This window comes from Lepisosteus platostomus, chromosome 7 (assembly GCF_059453375.1).
Source record: "Lepisosteus platostomus isolate fLepPlt1 chromosome 7, fLepPlt1.hap1, whole genome shotgun sequence".
Taxonomy (NCBI): Eukaryota; Metazoa; Chordata; class Actinopteri; order Semionotiformes; family Lepisosteidae; genus Lepisosteus; species Lepisosteus platostomus.
In genome coordinates, this window is record NC_142617.1 from 62,135,920 (window position 1) to 62,155,377 (window position 19,458).

The 19,458-nt window shown below is 39.1% G+C and overlaps 2 protein-coding genes across 2 annotated transcripts in view; one reads left to right on the top strand and one right to left on the bottom strand.

Moving 5' to 3' along the window:
• Positions 1-19,458, bottom strand: part of LOC148659414 (ras-related protein Rab-8B) — a 127,546-nt gene that overhangs the window by 27,677 nt on the left and 80,411 nt on the right. The gene's annotated exons all lie outside the window — the stretch shown is intronic.
• Positions 4,976-12,407, top strand: LOC148659415 (uncharacterized). The gene is made up of 2 exons (XM_088641617.1): positions 4,976-5,097; positions 11,066-12,407. Exon 2 carries the CDS (start codon positions 11,247-11,249, stop codon positions 11,715-11,717), a length of 471 nt encoding a protein of 156 aa, XP_088497743.1. The 5' UTR covers positions 4,976-5,097; positions 11,066-11,246; the 3' UTR covers positions 11,718-12,407.

The following is a 19,458-nucleotide window of genomic DNA, read 5'->3' on the forward strand; positions in this document are numbered from 1 at the left end:
TGCCTCAACTCAGAACACATCTTGTATAAGTGTTACAGAAGTTTAACACTAGATGGGCCTTTTTGTTTCACCAGGGAGTCCTATGGATTAAAAGCTTGTGTGGTACATTTTTTAAAAGAACCAGGCCTTGATCTTTGAACGCAGATCATGAGCACGTCAAAAATATCAGTTGTTCTAAATTTGTTATCGTATACAGTAATTACTTACATGAAGTTTGCTATACTGAGTCTTTTGTCATTCTTAAAACTTCATAACCCTTCTGTATATTTAAAGAATTTGTATAAAATCCACCAATTTGGTTGGATCCTGTACACAGTCATAGCATACATTCATGTTTTTAACACTTTATTAATATTGCATAAAACCCATTCTGAGAAGTCAACATGCACAAATAGTTGAGTCAAAAAGAAAACAAAATCCGCAAAAGCAACATCCTGAAAAGTGTTGTTCAAAATTGGCTTTCAGATTTGGTGATAAGCTTGTTCTAGGTACTGATTGCAAGAACAAAACCCAAAAACATAGAAACCTGCAGTTCAGCATTCAAAGGAAGTTATTGTTCTATTTCACACGTTATTCCTGCAGGCAAGAGAAATAAACTTGAACAATGGTTGAGAAGTTTACCTTGTCCCACCTGCAAGTGGTGTTGTTGGGCCAGTAGGTGGAACTCCTCCATCCAGCCCAGAATTTCCAGAGCCAGTGCCTCTGTATGGTGACAGGAGACACCATGCTGTACGAGGTATTATCTTTCGAATCAGACTTGACACTAAGGTTCTAACTGAGGGATCTTAAATTATTAAAGATCCCTTGCCATGGTTTGTAACACTGTGTTTTTACCCTAGAGTTCTAGGTGAATTCCACTCTGGGCCTGCACAGTCTGGCTACCTTGAAGCATGAAGCAATTTCTCTCTTCTCAATTCAACAATTCAATTCAATTTATTTTGATATAGCACCTTTCACAGCAAGAATACAATTAAAAAAGGAATAAATGAATAGGGGTATTAATCCATCCATCATGTCATCTGTCTGTGAGTTCTCCATGCAGATCTCTGTATACCAGCAAAATCCTCCTAAACGATAGCTATATCCACGATGTCCCTCTCGGATCTTGGATATCCACGATGTCCTCCACCTGATCTGCTGTGTAGTGGGACTGCTCAGGAAACATGATTTCCATAGATTACCCAGGTGGGTCTGTAAACGGAACCACCTGTGTGTTAAGCTATTTAGAACTGTTAAATAATTTTCATGTCTTCCACAAATCAGTTTCTTGTTATTTACCAAATTATGTGGTGTGTACTATAGATTTTTTCTTTGGATAATACTATGTGCAGCTCAAATTCTCATAGTACAGCATTGTCCAAAACTGAAACTTGTACACTAGGAGAAAATAATCCAAACTGCTTGTTTTTCTAAAAATATATTTTTCTCTCCACCGTCCTATTCATGGTCCATGTGCAGTATGGTCATATACAGCTGTCAGCATTTCCTATTTGTCAGTGCTGCATGTTTTTCTATTGTACAATTCTGACAAAGAAAATAATGAGTGTTGGGTTATAGCTTACATGTAAGTCAGTATACACACAGTTAAGGCTTCATAAATTGCATTATGTTCTATCTGAAATTAGTAGTATTCAGATTACAAAGATGAATAATGAATAGCAAGGATTTTTTGGGAGAGCTGTATAAATATCTCAAGTGTTTCCCTGTTTCTAGTAAAATGAATTTGAAATGATTATCAATGTGTTGCTTTGTTGTATGCATAACCTCATGTTTTGTGGCTGGAACGTGTACTCTATATCACACTCAGTAATGCAATAAAAAATAACCATTAATATATGCATGCTGGATATTCTGAAAATAATCACTGCGCATTCATATTCCTTCTACAAAAATGATGTGGCAAAATTTAATTTAATGTACAACCACTAACATACGGTTACTGTAGCTTTTGTTTTCACTAAACAGTTCATTGAAATTCCTCAATCCTCCTTTGTCAGAGCCATACAATGAAAAGACAGAAAAAGTTCTGCTTTTCCCAAATGTGTCCACTTTCGCTGATGTTTCTGTTCAGACTGGACTGGCTGTTCTGATACAATAAAACAGCGGACAAGCCAATGGGATTCAACTGACGTGGGGGGTTTTCAGTGGGAGGGCTGCCTCAGTCAGTAGTTCAGCTGGACCAAAGTGTGTGCGGTGTTTAAGTATGATGATGATAATGGGGAATTAGTCTCTCAGCTCAGTTCATTAGTGAGTTAGTTTCAGATGTGAGCCAAGTTCTCTTTCCCTTCAGACATCTTAAAGTCACTTTCGCAACATAGCAGAGGTGTCAGTGTGAGAGGCTCCCCGTGTGGTAACAGCAGTGTTGTTTTTAATAAAGGACTCACTGACCCCAGGACTGTGGGGCCTCCTGTCAGCACAATATCAAAATGAGGAAGGTTTGCCTCTGGCTGTCACACTGACGTTCATCATTTTAAAAATATATGTGCAGCGTTCCATATACTGCATGCTGTCAGACTTAAATTGTAAAAGTGTGTGATAAAACATGGTGCTTGCTTTAGGCCACTTGTAGGCTATTTGTTTTAGAAAACCAGAGAAAACTTTGTTAAAATGGAGGTGCCAGGGGATAAACTTGCAAAAAAAGCATGGTTTGTTTATGTACATCAGTGCTGGACATACCTTTACTCTGAGTCCAAAGAACCGAAGATCCATATCCAGACTCTCATTGCAGGCTTCGTGAAGTGTTCTCTTTCACCATTCACCTGTAACCTCGTGATTAGCAAAGCAAAACTGCAGTAGACCTGAACAAAAGGAGCAATGTGACAGGAGTGTTAACAAGTTTTAGACTGCATTGCCTTTCCCTCATTTGCATGATCAGTTTTTAGTTAGAAGCAGGAGAGCACAGATAAGAAAATAAGAATCTAGCTTTATGAGATCATGATATGATATGAATACTAGTACTGAAGCTGCTGGCAACATGAATTACACTTCCTGCTGCTGATTTTTGTGTCTACCAACCACTGCCTGTAAACTTATGAGTCTGAATTGACACATTAGCCAGTCTGCTGTTGCCCTCAGTGATGCACCAGATGCATATGACCCAGCTGATGTGCTTCTTGTGAGGTGACTTGCGCTTATATTTTCTCATAGCACAGCACATTGGAGTAAATGACTGGTCTGTTTCTACTCTACAGCCCACAGAAATAATTACCACTACTTGGTAATTAAAGAATGGGCCACTCCTATTGAACACATCATTCCCTTTCTCCTTCTTTCGATAATACATATGGGCAGTACATATTTATTTCAGGACAAACAAAATGTGCTGTGTAAACCTTTTTTACAGCTTTTTTTCACTTGATTGGATAAAAGTAGGCAGCTCCAGTCTCAAAACAGCTTTCTTTAACAATCCAACAGCAGCTTGAACCCCAACAGCACTGTACATTTTGTCTGTTACACAAACAAGAAAAACAAACTTTTTAAGCGATTTTTCATGTCCTGCTGTTTCAGATGCCTTCCACACCTCTGAGATTTGTAGTAAAGAAATATAGGATTTAGTCATGCCAGGAGTGTTTTGTCAACTCATTTCTTATGCGACATAAGGTGTACATGATTTATTAATTAGGTCTATGGAGTAACAGAATATAGTGTACTTCATAGTACATTTTCATGCCTTTTACTTCTGGCACCAAAAGATTGTAAATTGGAGCATTCTCAGAGACAGATCCACAGATAAGGCTTCAGTCCCAAAATTCACACTTCCCACAAACCATCTCTTCAAATCTTTCCTTAAAGCTGACTTCTGCAAAGAGCGTGTTCTCTTTTTTGGAATTGAGACCAGGGTTAGGATTTGAACCAGCAAAGTTTAGGTTGTATTACATGTAAGTGCACACATATTCATTATCAGGGCAATTCAAGGTGGTGAAAAAAGAAGCGTGCAAGACTGTTACAGTATATATATATACCCATGATAATTAGAGAAAGACAATGTAAAAAAGACAATACTGTTGTGTTTGTCAGTGATACACTGACAACGTGCTGCCATCTTATTGTCAAGTATTTTCTTTATAAATTAATAATTTGTCTTAAATAATATTTTAACTGGCAGTATTGCAAGTCTTTCCCATGAGATTCTCCTGTAATTTCACAACTGTGGACTACTTGGACATTCAGAAATATACTTTTGAGAAACTACTTAGGCTCTAGACTTTATATACTGTTATCAAGTCAAAAGCTGATGTTTTACTGTACATAAACCAGTTTACAAATGTGGCATACCCCATTAGATGTTCCACTCACAGTGCCCTTATAACATGAACATGAATAACGCAAGCACCAATTTTAAAATCTGATAATATCCTAATGTTGGCTGTGATTAAAAATCTTATTGACCACTACCAAAATAAAATGTAAACATGACGCAATGGTTTTACAATGTAGCCATGCGCACTGCATTGTACGTACTTTGCTGGTTCCGGGTAACTGGTAATAATGCAGTACCACCGAGTTAAATTTACAAAATATTTTTAAGTGTAAAATACTTGTAAAACTAGAAAACCTGAAGATATTGCACGGCGTGCGAAAGAAAATATAGTGTTAAACATACCACGGTGTTTTCTCCTAGAAAAATAACCTACACGTCTTAAAGGAGAATTCAGAAATGTTTGTAGAAACGTATACTGTAGGTCATACACGATTTCGGCAAGGGTATCTCATAGTTTGATCAAATTAAAAAAAAAAATCAGTTCTGCAAAGAGTTGTTGTAATCAAACGTGTGGTGTGCACTGTAATCAATAGCTTGCTCGGGGATCTAAGGGGGGTGAGGGGGACTTAAACTGATATTTTAAGTAAAATAAATGTATGTGCACTACGGACTTGCTCATTTTACACAAAACAATTGCGCAACACGTGTCTCTGGAAGCGAGAAGCCCCCCTCTGTGCAGCAACAGAACATTCTTCAGGAGTTGTTTTGGTCTGCTGAAGTCGAGTCAACGGGTTCATACTGTAAGTGGGCGAGGCTGCAAAAGCCGAAAGCAGTCAACAAGACAAAATATGAAAATCGTATTGACGCATAAGTACTGTTGGCGGTCATACAAGCTCGTAAGTACTAAATAAAACTTAGTTGCATTTCCTAAATCTTAGATGGGAGCAAACAACAGCAGACAGAGCTTCGGAATCTAAGCAGCAATCATAATATTAGCGAGAAGAGAAACTGCATTGTTTCTCCTGGAGTGACCCCGCTGGTGAACAGAGAGTACATCCCGTCCCTGTGATATTAATAGCACTGCTTGCGTCACCAAATTGTGCTAGACTGCTCTGCTAGACACGCAATGTGGAACTACAATACAGGGCCAGCAGCACACACTATCTCACAGGCAAACAGCGAGTTATAAAACGCTGGCAGCTGTCACTTCAGCAAACCGCAGTTATCTGACTCATTTCTCGGTTTCATTTGCACACCCTCCACAAACAGAAGGTACCAGGTACATAACCGGGCGCACGCAACACTGGCGTCTTAAGGTTGTTGTTAGGTCCGAACAAAAATAATCTTTTTATGCAGTCCTGTCTGAAAATGGTTCGCGCAGTGTTTGACAAAACGTCAAGAGAATAATAAAACTGAAAATAAATAAAAGAAAACACCGTAGTTATTAGTTACAGCCTTGGTCACGTTTAATTCGTCTGACCATTTTAAGGTGAAGTTCTACTCAGAGAAATAAAAAAAATAGCTCTCTACGCTCAGAGAAAACTGCTCTTCTCCTTTAAGTGCTGCAAATCAATTTATGAATTGTATCCCGTATTTCTTGGGATGCTGGGAATCACCCTTGACAGACCCCAGACAGTGAAGAACCACCAGTGTTTGTTTAAAATGCCTGATGATGCGATGTTTTTTCCATGAGTCATGAAAATGACTAATGTACAGAATCAGTTGTTGTTTGTCTGCCATAGAACTAGTAAATAACTTTAACCTTGCGTTCACTGAATGCTCATTGTGTAAGGAGCAGTCATGATATGCACAGGCCTGTACAAATCTATGCCAAAACATCACACCTGCCAAGCTTGTTTAAGAGATTCCTTAATATGGATGCCATAGTATGATGTAGTTATGTCCCAGTACTTTTTCAAATAGTGCTCTCACAAGGAGGAGACAGAATTAAAGACAGGAATGGAAGCACTGCTTGGTGAACCACACTAATAGATCAATAAAATAGCAACATCATCTAAAAAAACAGTAGTTCAACTGTTAAAAAAAGCTGCTTTTAAAGGATGTCTTCCCTCTCAAGCAATTCTCGGATCAAAACACAGCCCTCTTTGCAATTTTGTTGTGAAGCAGTCTCTGGTGATTTTGATTTTTTTTTTTTTCAGAAACACCAAAACAAGATCAAAATAATATGCATTTCCACCCCTCCAACACCCCACCATGCCACCAATTCAGCCCCTCTAAAATGAAGACACGTGCAATAAGGGTTTACAGCAGAAGCTCTCCACTGGCCCCACCTCATCTGACACCATGCAAGGATGGAAGCTGTAGAGATACAGTACTGTAGGAAAGGATGCAGGACCAAATGCTGTATTAACTGCTGGGAAACCACCCAGCCACATCTACTGTACTTCTGCTGCTGCAAGAGGTCAAGATAGGAATTAACACTGAGCAATAGTACTAGTTTAGAGCAAGGAGCAGCCTTCTTCAAAACAAGGGACAAAAACAATCTTTTACTGAACGTAACCACGTGTGCTCATTCCCAAAATTCCCTCTTGGACAGGGACTAGGTGCAAGGTTCATATGACAAGCGTTCTTGAGGGGTCAGGTATACCTCAGGGAAGACAATTTACGTGAATCCTTCGATGACTGGAATTTCTGGAAGCTGAGTTTTTATTGTGCCGGCATTCTTTTCCATCTACGATAACAAATTCAGAGTTTTTAAAGTACTTGGTGACAAAAGTTCCCTTGCTAAAGAAAGCTGTTATTTTTTCTGGTCCTGGTTAAAAAATAAAATCCACTGCAGATCCCACCCTGTTTTGGTTTTGAGCCCGGTTCTTTTCCATGTTCCATTCCGTAAATTAAATGGATGTAGACCCGTTCCCTTCCCCCAGTCCTCTAGTATCAAAGCGCTGGGGATCGGACAAGAGGCAAGAGCACTGGGGCTGCAGAGAGAGCTTGGCACCGTCCCAGGAAGAGGGTGGGTGGAATTTTCAATGATGGGTTCAGTGACTGGTCTGTTGGGTGGGGATCTGAGGTTTTCCTGAGAGCTCTGTGAGAAGGAATTGGCTGTAGACTGCTCCCAACCTGGCACTGACAGGCCCATCTTCAAAAGTCTCTTCCCCTTGGAAAATGCTCATGGTAAAATAAAGACACACTAGAAGTATTTAGAAACGGCCGTCGCCAACCAGCAAACAATGCATTTAACGGTGGGCGTGTTTTGTCGTACCAAAGGAGTTTTTGGATTGTGGGGGATTTTATTTTTTTATTTTGAAAATTTACAGATTTGTGTTGAAAGAAGTCATACGTAAGCTGAGCCAGATAAGAGGAACGGAGAAGCAGATGATTGCGAATAAGCACACCACAAACATTGCACTCTCCCACATTATCAAGTTTTGTTGGTTAAGTGGCCTTAAATGAACTCTGATTCTGCTTAAGAAATTTCCTTTACCTTGTTTTTTTTTCATAAGATACTTGGAACATAATGGTGCAATACACTGCTCTTATAAAGGCTTGGTCAACCATGCCATGCTGCAATAGAATTTGTGTTTGTAATACCGGTGGAAGGGAGATAGAAATAAAACAACATTTCAAGGCTATGAAATCAATACATTTCCATTATGGGGTTCACAACAGGAACGAATCAATCTCTTTATATGCACACATGTAAGAAGAAGGACATAATGTACCACCACTTGAGCCACAGAACTGCTCGGCTGCTTCCCTCTGAAAAAAAAACAAGTCAGTGCGTTTGTGTAACACGGAGAGCCCACATTTTTCATCTGTGTCTGATCGCCCTTAGCTTGCGCCTTGATTAGATCTCTCCATGCTTCCATATTCTGTGAAATGCTCAATTATCAGGGACATCTGACCCACACCACTTATATTCCGTTTAGACAAAGCTGGTCTCATGCGTCTCACTCAGACAACAGGCACCATGCAAATTACAGTCCCAACCCAAACACACCCACTGACAATTATGAGTAAGATATTAACCCTTCAATAAGGTGTTACCCATTTCAGGAGTGGAAAACAAACCACTTGAGCTCTCCCGTGGGTTTAGTACACACTGTTTAAATAATAACCTTTTGGCTTAATACAGTTCTAGGTTCATCCACTTGCCAGTGTTAAAGTTTAGCAATTTTAAAGTTTAGATGATATAATCTGCTTTACACTGATGTTTTTATAGCTTAATTAATATGCAACCAAGTGTGCATGCTTGCATGTTTTATCCACAATGTTCAGATGTTTTAGGCATAGGCAGCTAACCGTTTCAGTGTACACATCCCAGTTTCTGAAAGGACTTTCCAAAGTGGATAGTGAGAATGTACTAGGGCAGCCAGATAACATTGCCTTGAGCTTTTAATGCTTATCGTGGAATGAAAAACGTGCAATACTCATGTACTTCCCCACTGTGTTTCCTGAAACGCATCCCTGAGTATTCTCTGAAATCAATTTTTATTTATATCACTTACAGGGAATTGTAAACAATAAGCTAATGAATCTAATGTCATAGGAATGACAAGTACACAACTGAATAACAGGAAAATGCAGACAAACTCAGGAAACCTTAAAGACACCTTCTCTAAGGCAATAGAAATTTATAAAGTAACTAAACAGTAAAGGGAGCTTAATTACTCATTGATAAGCAAATGGGTAAGCAGATTTTCTTTGATAAAGATTTGTTTTGTAGCATGAACACTGAGGGCCCCATTTGAACTGTTTCCAAAGATGTAAGTGACACATTTAATTAGAATGAAAAAACTGTCGCCATAACATACAAATAAAATAACAAGAAACAAATGAGCTAATTAGTGTTTGGAGTGCATTCTTTGAGATATAGTCTCACTCCTGTAAGGTGATAGTATTCTTGAAAGCTTCTTGTATTCTCTGTCATATAGACTCCATCTGATTTACAAAAAGAGTTCACTTGATAAAGACACTAGGGGTAAACAGCTGAGTGCTCATGTAGTTAATTGGAATTGGTTTCCTTGACAGGTGCAGTAGAATCTATTTTAGGTTTTCAGAAGTTGTCACTTGAAGATCTGAGGAGGCCTAACACCATAATTAGACTGTTTCTAAAGTCACTTACAAACAGTAACCAGTGCCTTCTTCATTCTATGACTTCTTAATTTTCCTCTGTCAAGCAGAAGAAAACAAAAACACAACAAAAACAGCTTGTTTATGTCCCACTCTTGTAAGTGAAGTTCAGAGTAATTGAAAAATGTCAAATATCTAAGTGTATAATTTTTACACTACCTGTGTTCTGCATGTTTTGTACTGTAAGGGGTATAAAAGGTTTTGCACAGTGAGAATTCCTACTGCTGAATGAAGCATCAAGAAAATGGAAAACACAGAGATGTCCTCAGATGACTTTGGCACTAACTTGTCTGGAGTCTGAATCAGGGCCAGTTACCTCACCTCAAAACACAGAGCTGAAGCAATGACTTCTGTGGTTTGCAGTGGACTAAGTCATATGGCTGTTCGCCATCTGTGGCACAGATTAGCTAACTCACGTGCTAATTAATATAGCTGAAGATAAGAACTCATCAATAAAGTGAAGACAGCTATCATTAGCAGGATTAGGCAGATGTTAATGGACCATTCTACTCTGACAAGGATTTAGCAAGTCTGATGTCTGTTCTCATCTGGATTTATGCTGCTGAGCACTAAAATAACAAAACTGTCAGGCTTACAAAGTTGAGCTAACCTCTTCTCTCTCAATGCTAAACAAAATCACCCTTTTAAGGAAGCAGCGTTTTCTAGTTGATTTCAGTTTCCCCAAATGATTTTCATTGGCATTTAGATTTAATAATTGATTGTTAACATACTTGCAACGGACATTAGATCACAGAGACCGCGAACGACTAACATTAAGAGGGTAGCCTTCTGTGGATAGCAACAAAAGTTTGTACATTTGAAAATTGTTCATGTTTTACAGAGGTCCTGTGATCACATTAGCACAAGGAAAAGGGTACATTTTAGGCACAGTACATCTTGTTGGTTAAAAACACTTATTTTTTGTCCGAAAGGCCTTATTTAACTGTGGCCTTTCTTTTCCACATGAGCATTCTAAGTGGTTTCAGACAATTTCACAGATGATTTCACAGTCTGGTGCTGGTGAGGTGTTTTTCTTTCTTGACAAAGACAGAAGAATACATCAGATCAAAATAGGAGTTTATTTAGCTAGTTACATGTACATGAACAATTTGCAGTTAAGCATTAGCATTAAAATTGCCTTAGGTTTTTCACAAAGATTGAATATGCCTTTCACATGGACTGTGAAGAGGTGGAATGTTTCATTTCTATCACAGAGTTCTGCTGGGAAGGGTTTCTGAATCAACAGGTTTAAGGAAGCAAAACCCTGATAAAGCCACAGGGTTGTCATAGCGGAATGTCAGTTGCTGTTCTTTTTCTCTTTTTGCTTCGCAGCTATACAATGCCCTTAAACCACATGAGTCAGGCTTTTAGGTCACACGATGAGTAACAGTTGCTATAAAACCACCACCCTTAGGTATTATTATTCAGGCTTGTGGCACTTCAGCACTAAAGCAGCTAGATAACCGTGGAGGAACAAAATGATGTTTGCACATTGATTGAGGTTTGTGGCTTCAATTACATGATTTACCAAAAAACATTTTACAATCCCGGTCCCCCCCCATGTACACACCTCCTCCCCCCCCAAAAAAAAGTTCATTGCTCTTAAACCTTGTTTACTTGCGTCATGACTCCAAATTACGACACTCCAAATTCTGCACTTAAAAATACCTGTCCTGGAGTTACACACCTGAGGCACATCAAATACATAAAAGAAGGAAAAAGCAACAATTAAGTTATCTGTTGATTTTCTAACCACTTTATCCAATACAGGGTCGCAGGGAAGCCGGAGCCTATCCCAGCATGCAACGGGCGCAAGGCAGGATATACCCTGGACAGGACACCAGTCAGTCACAGGGCACACAGAAATTAACACAGACAGGCGCACACTCACACCGGGGCCAGTTTACCCAGAAGCCAATTAACCTACCAGTATGTCTTTGGACCTAACTGGATGGCAGTGCACCAGAGTATAGCAATCAGAGAGGTCTTCTACAGACACTCGCTCACCAGGAACCCGCACTGCCCCCGGGACACGTGTTTCATCGAGGAGACTCAGGAGCACGTGTTCTGGAGCTGCCCCTTCGCCAAAGCGGTGTGGGGCAGAATTGGCAAAGTTATGCATCTCCTGGGAGCGGAAACGGTACTCAGCTATCAGTACACCCTGCTGGGGCTGGCACCCACCGGACTGGAGAAGGGGACGCAGTTCCTGCTGTGGCTGCTGCTGTCCCTCACCAAACAAGGCCTGTGGGACGCGAGGAACACTCTCACCTGGCACAATGCAGATTGGGGAGCGAGGGAGCTGGAGGAGAGGATCCTGGAGGACCTCAGAAGGAGGATGAAGCTCAAATCGCCAAATGGAAAGGGAGTGCTGGAAAGGACTTTGGGCCCTGTACAGGGACTAATGGACAAAAGCAAATGGTAGGGCTTTGAGGGACTCTTCAATTGCGCCAATCCAGCCCCAACATCCACTTGCATGGATTGATAATGGACAATCAACCGACGTTCGGAAAGTTTTATTGCATGTGAAGTTCATACCTGGTTAGAATGTTTACTAATATTATGAGAATTTTTTTGTGAGAAGTTGTTTTTGGAAATAAATTTTGGTAAAAAAGAAAATATCTTTGGACTGCAGGATGAAACCAGAGGATTCAGAAGAAACCCAGACGAACATGTGGAAAACATACAAACTCCTTGCAGACAGCACCCCTGGAATTGTACCCAGAACCCCAGCGCTGCAAGGTTGCAGTGCTAATCACTGCGCCACTGTGCCAACCTAATTAAGTCATCAGTTTACAGAAAAATGTAAGATTTTCAGATGTGTATTTAACACATCTCAACCTTTTGTGATTTGCATGTCAAAGGTTTTTTAAAAATTGGTCCCTGGAGGCTCTATCAAGCAATAAGCATACAGACCTTTTTTTTTAAAATAAAATAATTAAAATGATTTCAGAATATGAAAGAACAAACAGTATATGTAGAATCAGCCAAAAGGTTCAAAGCAAAAATCTGTGTACAAACGGAATGATAGTGAGTTCCCAGATGTCTGTTCTAGTATCACATTACAGGTAAAGTAAAGCAGCTTTCATTATTTTACTTTCAAAATCAATTGTGTGGCAAACATCACTTGTCAGGTGTTGGGGCACTAATCACAACATTTGCAATCTATTTGTATTTTTGGCAGGAAGCACTTCCTTAGGGCAAAATTGTTTAAAAAATGTAATGGCAGTAAACAGCTTTTACTGGAGGCCCTGGTACAATTTCAGGAGAGACTGCTCATTAAAATCTTACTTCAGATTTAGAAGGAGAAAGCATTTATTTGTTTAGGGGAGCCCACATGTTTCATCAGCACTTAAAATAAAGATCATTTCTCAGAAGTCATACCTCATCCCTGTTAAATCACACTTCACTGGTCAGCTGCAACACTAATAAATTGGCACATTAATTACTTAAATTAATCTCTATTAATCATAATATTAATGAAATAAATTAATTGATAAATAAAGTATATTTACTAAAGCAAAGGTGCGTAGTTGTGGATGAGCATTATTAGTAATCCACAGATTCCAGTGAAAAATAAATGACACATTATCACGCTACTCCTAGGTTCCTCTTTATATAATTTGTGACTTCCAAACCTCTGGTCTGCAGTGTTTGTCAAAATAAGTGTATAATTATAGAAAATTATCGAGATTAAAGACCAAAAGGGCTCCTTTACAAAAACAGGCACTCCTGTTAAAATTATACTGCCAAGCACTTCAGCCCTAGAGTGCAAACATGCGGCAAAGGGGACAAAGAGGAATTCAATGCATGCCTTACTGCCATTCAAATCATCTTTAGGAGGCCTGCCACATGCTAGGATGAAAAATAATCTAGAGTTCCTGAAAATCAGGTTATTTAAGTAGAATAATTCATTTGTTTAATTAGATGTGTTAAAGGATTGGGCTTTAGATTGGAAAGTTGTCTGCTCATCTGAAGGGAAAAGGACTGTGGCAACTGTCCCCTGCACTTTGAAATTAATCACTTTACTGTTTAAATCTGCTTAGAATCACCGGGATTGGAATCTTAACAAGTGTTTCTTAAACTTCCCGTTAAGAACTCATGGCGAAAAAAGAGAAAAACTGTGCCACAAAATGGCCTATAAACCATTTCACCTTAATATGACATACTCTTCACATCAGCCATAGCAATTTCAAATGTTGCATGTATCCACACTCCCTTACATAACACCATGCTCAGAAATACCGTTGTACATGTATGTCACCAGGCCAGATTACATCGTATTCACTATCTTTAAGATTCACTAAGGAAGAATTCAGAGGGACTGAGTTCACGCATAATTGTCTGAAAAGAGAACATTTCTCAGAAAGTGTTCGGAATGTAGGGTTAAACTTTGTGTTCAACGGTTTATCATTAGTTTTAGTTGCGTGATCTCGTGTTCGGTCTAGCGACTGACTGATAGTGTGGCTGCTGGGTCCTAGGGCCACGGCCCGGGGTTTGACACTAGCCGGGGAAGTGTCTGTGTTCTTCCGGGGATGGTACAGGCTGTCTCTGGGTACCCCTCTTACCTCCCGCCACCCAAAGACATGCTGGATGGGCCTGATTTTAAACTAGAGACTTACGCCATGACCCCCTGCAAAGGACTAGCACCAGTTTCGTTTGCAGAGTGTCAGGTACTCTCAGAGTCTTGTGCTCCAGGTTTTTATGATCCGCACTGTGGTACCAAGATAGGCATCTTTCTGATGGATGTACAGTACTGTAGTCAGGCTCATTCCTTCCATTCTTAAACAAGTGCTGCCATTTTTACCACCTCAGCAGTAGAATTCGTAATATTACTGTTGTGTCAATTATAAAGAATCCATGTGTACAACAACATTCCTCAGCCTGGAGCAAACACTGCAAGACTGATGGTGCATGGTGTGTAATGGACTGTATATTGATCTGAAATGTGCAATATCTGGTAAGGGCATATGATATTTTATAGCTTTTGCACTATTACTCTGTAGGTAGAAATTAATACAAAATATTTTATATTAATTTTAGTGGTGTGGCATAGTGAACGATCAGCTCACAAATTATTATTATTAAACTCTAATATATTCTGTCATTTAATTAAAAGCAGATGGTGCTTCTGTAGATGATGAAATCTGAGGTTATATATTGCTCTCATAATTTATTTTTCTTGATAATTTCACGTAGCAAATACTTCTAACAAACATTACTGAACCTTAAAATGTGTGGAAAATAATCCTACATAATCATGTTGTTTCCTTATCACCACGACACTTGCACAATCTGTCAGAGACATGGCATATGACATAAGCAAAGTATTTTGAATGTTCTTTCCTTTAAATATTAACTTCACTCATGTGCTTTCTAGAAAGGATAAAGGGGATAAAGTCAAGGTTATCCTGCTTTTGGTTGCTTGTGCTGCTGATTAAAATGTGGCCTACAATTAGGTTGCTCTAATCAGAAACTCTTTCAGCTAAAATCAGACCATTTTTATGTAAAGAGTGCCACCTCTCTAAAACTCCAAGCAGTGTTTTTAGACTGTGATAAACAGCACATGTGTTATGTAAAAATTCCTTTAATTTAGTTAATTTAGTTTTACAATAGAACATACCATTTAAAAACTCTTGCGTTCCTGTAACCAATTCACATTTTATTTACACTGCATGAACAGAATAATATAAAACTGTACGCAAATTGCAGATTACTGTATATTGCAGGTACTTATTGTGATGCTAATGGTAATCTGAAAAAGATTAACTACTTTTCCAGATCTCTTAATCCATTTGAAGCTTTTTCTATGATGGATGTTAACAAAACAGAATGTTCTGTTAGAAAAAGGAAACCCCGATATGACATCTAATTATTTAGACTTGTGAACTCTGGTACCATGTCATACTTTTTACACCAGGTAAGAGAAATGAAACTTTAAATGTTAAAATATATTTTAGAGCATTAATGAAGATTGTTGTTAGTCAAACGTTTTTTAAAGCCTTTTGAAAGGAAAACACTTGCATGGTAAATCTTATCTTTAACAGCAGACAAGTTCTAATGAGGAGAAAGGTGAGATTCAGATTTGAAATGAATTAAAGGAAAATCAAAGTGTCTTTGAGACAAATTCCACACAAGATTTATTATCAAAAGTGACCTTTATCATGAAAAGCAATTTAAAAGTTAAGGAAAACCCCTAGTCACTATCTTTCAAAGCAAGGACTAAATAAATGGTGACTTAAATTAACTTGAACCTTTGTTTCTAATCATTTTGGATATCACAGCAGTTTCATCCTGGTTTAGTTTGAGTAGTTTGACAGCAGTAAAGTACAGACCTGACTTAACAAGCTATCTATAGCAGATGGCAGCCAGATCACCCTGTAACACACAATTGGCAACCCACTGAAGCTAAGCAGGTGTGAGCCTGGTCAGTACCTGGATGGGAGACCTCCTGGGAAAAAACAAGATTGCTGCTGGAAGAGGTGTTAGTGGGGCCAGCAGGGTGCGCTCACCCTGCGGTCCATGTGGGTCCTAATGCCCCAGTATAGTGACGGGGACACTATATCGTAAAACGGGTGCTGTCCTTCGGATGAGATGTAAAACCGAGGTCCTGACTCTCTGTGGTCATTAAAAATCCCAGGGCGTTTCTCGAAAAGAGTAGGGGTGTAACCCCGGCGTCCTGGCCAAATTTCCCATTGGCCCTTACCAGTCATGGCCTCCTAATAATCCCCATCTATGAATTGGTTTCATCACTCTGCTCTCCTCCTGACTGATAGCTGATGTGTGGGGAGCGTTCTGGCGCACTATGGCTGCCGTCGCATCATCCAGATGGGGCTGCACACTGGTGTTGGTGGAGGGGATCCCCATTACCTGTAAAGTGCTTTGAGTGGAGTGTCCAGAAAAGCACTATATAAGTGTAAGCAATTATTATTATTACAGTACTGTGTGGAACTAAAGGTAACATCTTATGACCCTCTCATGGGAATAAAAGGTTTAGCTTCTCTGTGTACTTTTTCTCTAAAGTCTCTAGGAACTGTGTTAAGGCATGTGCAAATGTTAGAAACTGCATTATTTTACATGGCAACAAAACAGTTTTGAACCAATGTATTTTTCTAAGCAGGAACATTAAGTATGACTACACAAATAAAACAATCGTTGAATCATGGCCTTAGAGTAAAAGTACTTTGTAAAACTTCTTATGCTGTAACATTAAAAATCTTGTTTGTCCCCTCAAAACAACATTAGCCTGAGCTGAAGACGTTCTCATCAATCTGGCTCCATGATCACAGAATAAGACACTACGAGGTCTGTCGTATTTCATTCTATTTTTCTCTAGTGCAATCTGAATGGATCTAACTTCGAAAAACAATTACAAAAAAGTGCGAATTCTGTGTAGTAAATGGGTAATGGCCATAATATGATGTTGACCAAAAGTATTCTATTTTTAAACGAATTGACTTGTTTATTTGGTTTTTACAGTTTGGGATAAGAACAAGGCTGGGACAACCTCCTTAACAACAAGTCCTCTGTTGCAAGATGTGTTTTTCTTCTCCAGAGCCCAGAGACATGATTCGAAGAATGTAATAGCTCCTGAGGCACGTTTCTAAGAATTTAATTGTCTAGTAGCGTGAGCGTGTCACCCTCAAAGGAGAGGTTGAGTCTGTCGTGAGCGGTCTCTGTAGTTCTCTTGTTAACAACTGGCTCTGACCCATCAATCACACTCCTCAGGCTGCAAACCTGTAATCCTGTAATCTGCTGAATAAGGCTTGACCCACCTACCTACAATGAACAAGGAATCGAAAGAAAGGTGATACTCATGCTCCTAGCGTGACATGACAAAGCATCACACTTAGTTAATAATTAATTTCCAAGATTAACTAATTCCATGGCTTCTTAATGATGAAAGCAGTAGAAAAGATCTAGTTGTGTATTTCAATACTAAGCGTACATTAACCTGTTGTGCCTCCCAGTACAAGAAAAACTAAATAATTGTTTTATTGGTATAAAGTCCAATCATTTATAAAGTAGATCCTGCTATGGTGACTGCATTATTAAGTTACTTTGGTTGGTTGCTTTTCTCAGTGGTAGCTGCCATAGAATGCAGAATTCTTTTGTTTTGTTTTGGTGTTTTTTTTTTGGAGTGAGCTACATTTTTTTTAGCTGAGATGAAATGAGATTTAAAAACAGAGGCCATATTTGTTTACCTCTAATCATATGAAAATGATGAGATGTAAACCAAAAATCCATAACTGAAATCATCCATTATGAAAGTACAGTCACTTGCATGACACCTTAGCTGCTGTAATACAGTAGGAGTAGAGAGGCTGACGGCTCAAGATCAAGATCATACAGAGGTAAAATTCCCATGACTTCCCTCCCCACTACCACGGCTCTGAAGGAAGCAGGTAACTTGACAATTCACGGGTTGTTTGTAGTGGCAAATGTCCAGTCACCCATTGCATCTAATTGTTTTACAGTCAGCTTCAAGGTTTTTCAAGGTCTTCAGCTGAGGAGGTAATTTAATCTAGTGGCATGGACAGTGCCTCTGCTTCTTCATTGCTCTTAAGGCACCTGCTCGTAACACGTGCCCTGACACACAATACTGATGTACAGTACACAAACTCCCAGACAGCTCCTTCCGGCGGTCTCTCACAAAGGGTCCGAACTGCATGTCTGCACACAGCCCATCTTTCCTTTCATCTTACTAAAGCAATATCTCTTCTTTCATCTGCTTTAAAGCTGGAAGAAAAGAGGACATACTCACAAAAATGTCACAGAAGTGCTACACAATCCTTTTTCAGAAAAGGTTGTATTGTAATGACATGGATGTCAATAAAAATACTGTTTGATCCTTTTTCAACTATGGACTTTGGGACAGAGCATTTCTTTCCCAAACCCCTAAGACGACTAAGCCTCTGAATCCAATAAAAGCTTAAAAAATAATCAGTATTCTTATTAGAATTGTGTTTATCTCAGAACCTGACTAGAATACAGGCACTGGTTTAAGGAAATAAACCTTTTATTTCTCTTAACTACAGTCCAGCTGTAAAAGACAACCAATAAAGGCACAGAAATAGCATGAGTCTTGACTTGCCCTAGGATCATCTGATATGTAAGGAATTAAACCCAGCTTGACTCTTGTCATTTGAAACCTGCCATAATTATCACAGTTTGAGGCCTAACTAGAAGGTCTCAAACTGTGTTTTTAAACTCAGTGTCTTAAATGTTACCATTTCGAAATCTCTACTTTTTTTAAGTCATATTTAAGAGCCTTTTGAGACTGTTCTATGTCAAAATAAAAAAAAAACGGTAGCTTTTTAGTTTTTAGGATTAATACCACACACAAAAAGTTTCAATTTAATTAAGTATGCTAATTAAGTATGTAATTTGTGTGGTACCAGAATATACATTAATTATTTTAGAATTTCAGGGACTGTAATGGACTTTTATTTATTTCTATAGTATATACCGGCCATTAGTTTTTATGACTTCCATTAGTTCATCAAGAAAAAATATCCAAATATTGGAAATCAGTAGATGGAGATCAGCACAGACCTCTAATGGCTTAAGGTGTAAACCATGTGAATCCCATGAGCTCATGAAACATACTGATCGGATTCGAATCTCAAACCTGTTGGCTATTTATTTTCAGCTATGTAAATTCAAAACCCTAGGATGGTTGTGAGCTGGGAATGTCCATTAATCCCCAATAACTACAACAGTTCAGGGCTGTGGTCATCTGAAGTCTAAGATGGCAGTCGATGGGCAAGAGGCAGGCTGCAGTCCATTGCAAGAAACACAAAAGGGGGGAAAATTGATCTAGACAGCATGTCTTTGGACTATGGGAGGAGACTGGAGCATCTGGCTTAAACAAAGCCCCAGGTGCTCCAGGCTGGAATGAAGCCCAGTAAGGGTTGTGAGAAAGCAACGCTTACTGTGTGTCCACGTGTCTCTATAATTCAAATCAAAAATCAACTTTGTATGGACCCTGCTTTCGCATTCAGAAGACCGTTCTATTCCTTCCTTTTGTATCGCCTCATTAGTTTTCCATAAACATCTGTATATCCAAAAGAGACATGCTATTGCTGAGATCATGGTGATTACAAAGCAGGTACTTTAGCAAAATTAAAAACAAAACACAGTTTTTTAGCTTTGCTTAATACACA

What these genes read in the sequence shown, in the direction of transcription:
- LOC148659415 (XM_088641617.1), top strand. Translation starts at nt 11,247, where the DNA reads ATGGCAGTGCACCAGAGTATAGCAATCAGAGAGGTCTTCTACAGACAC.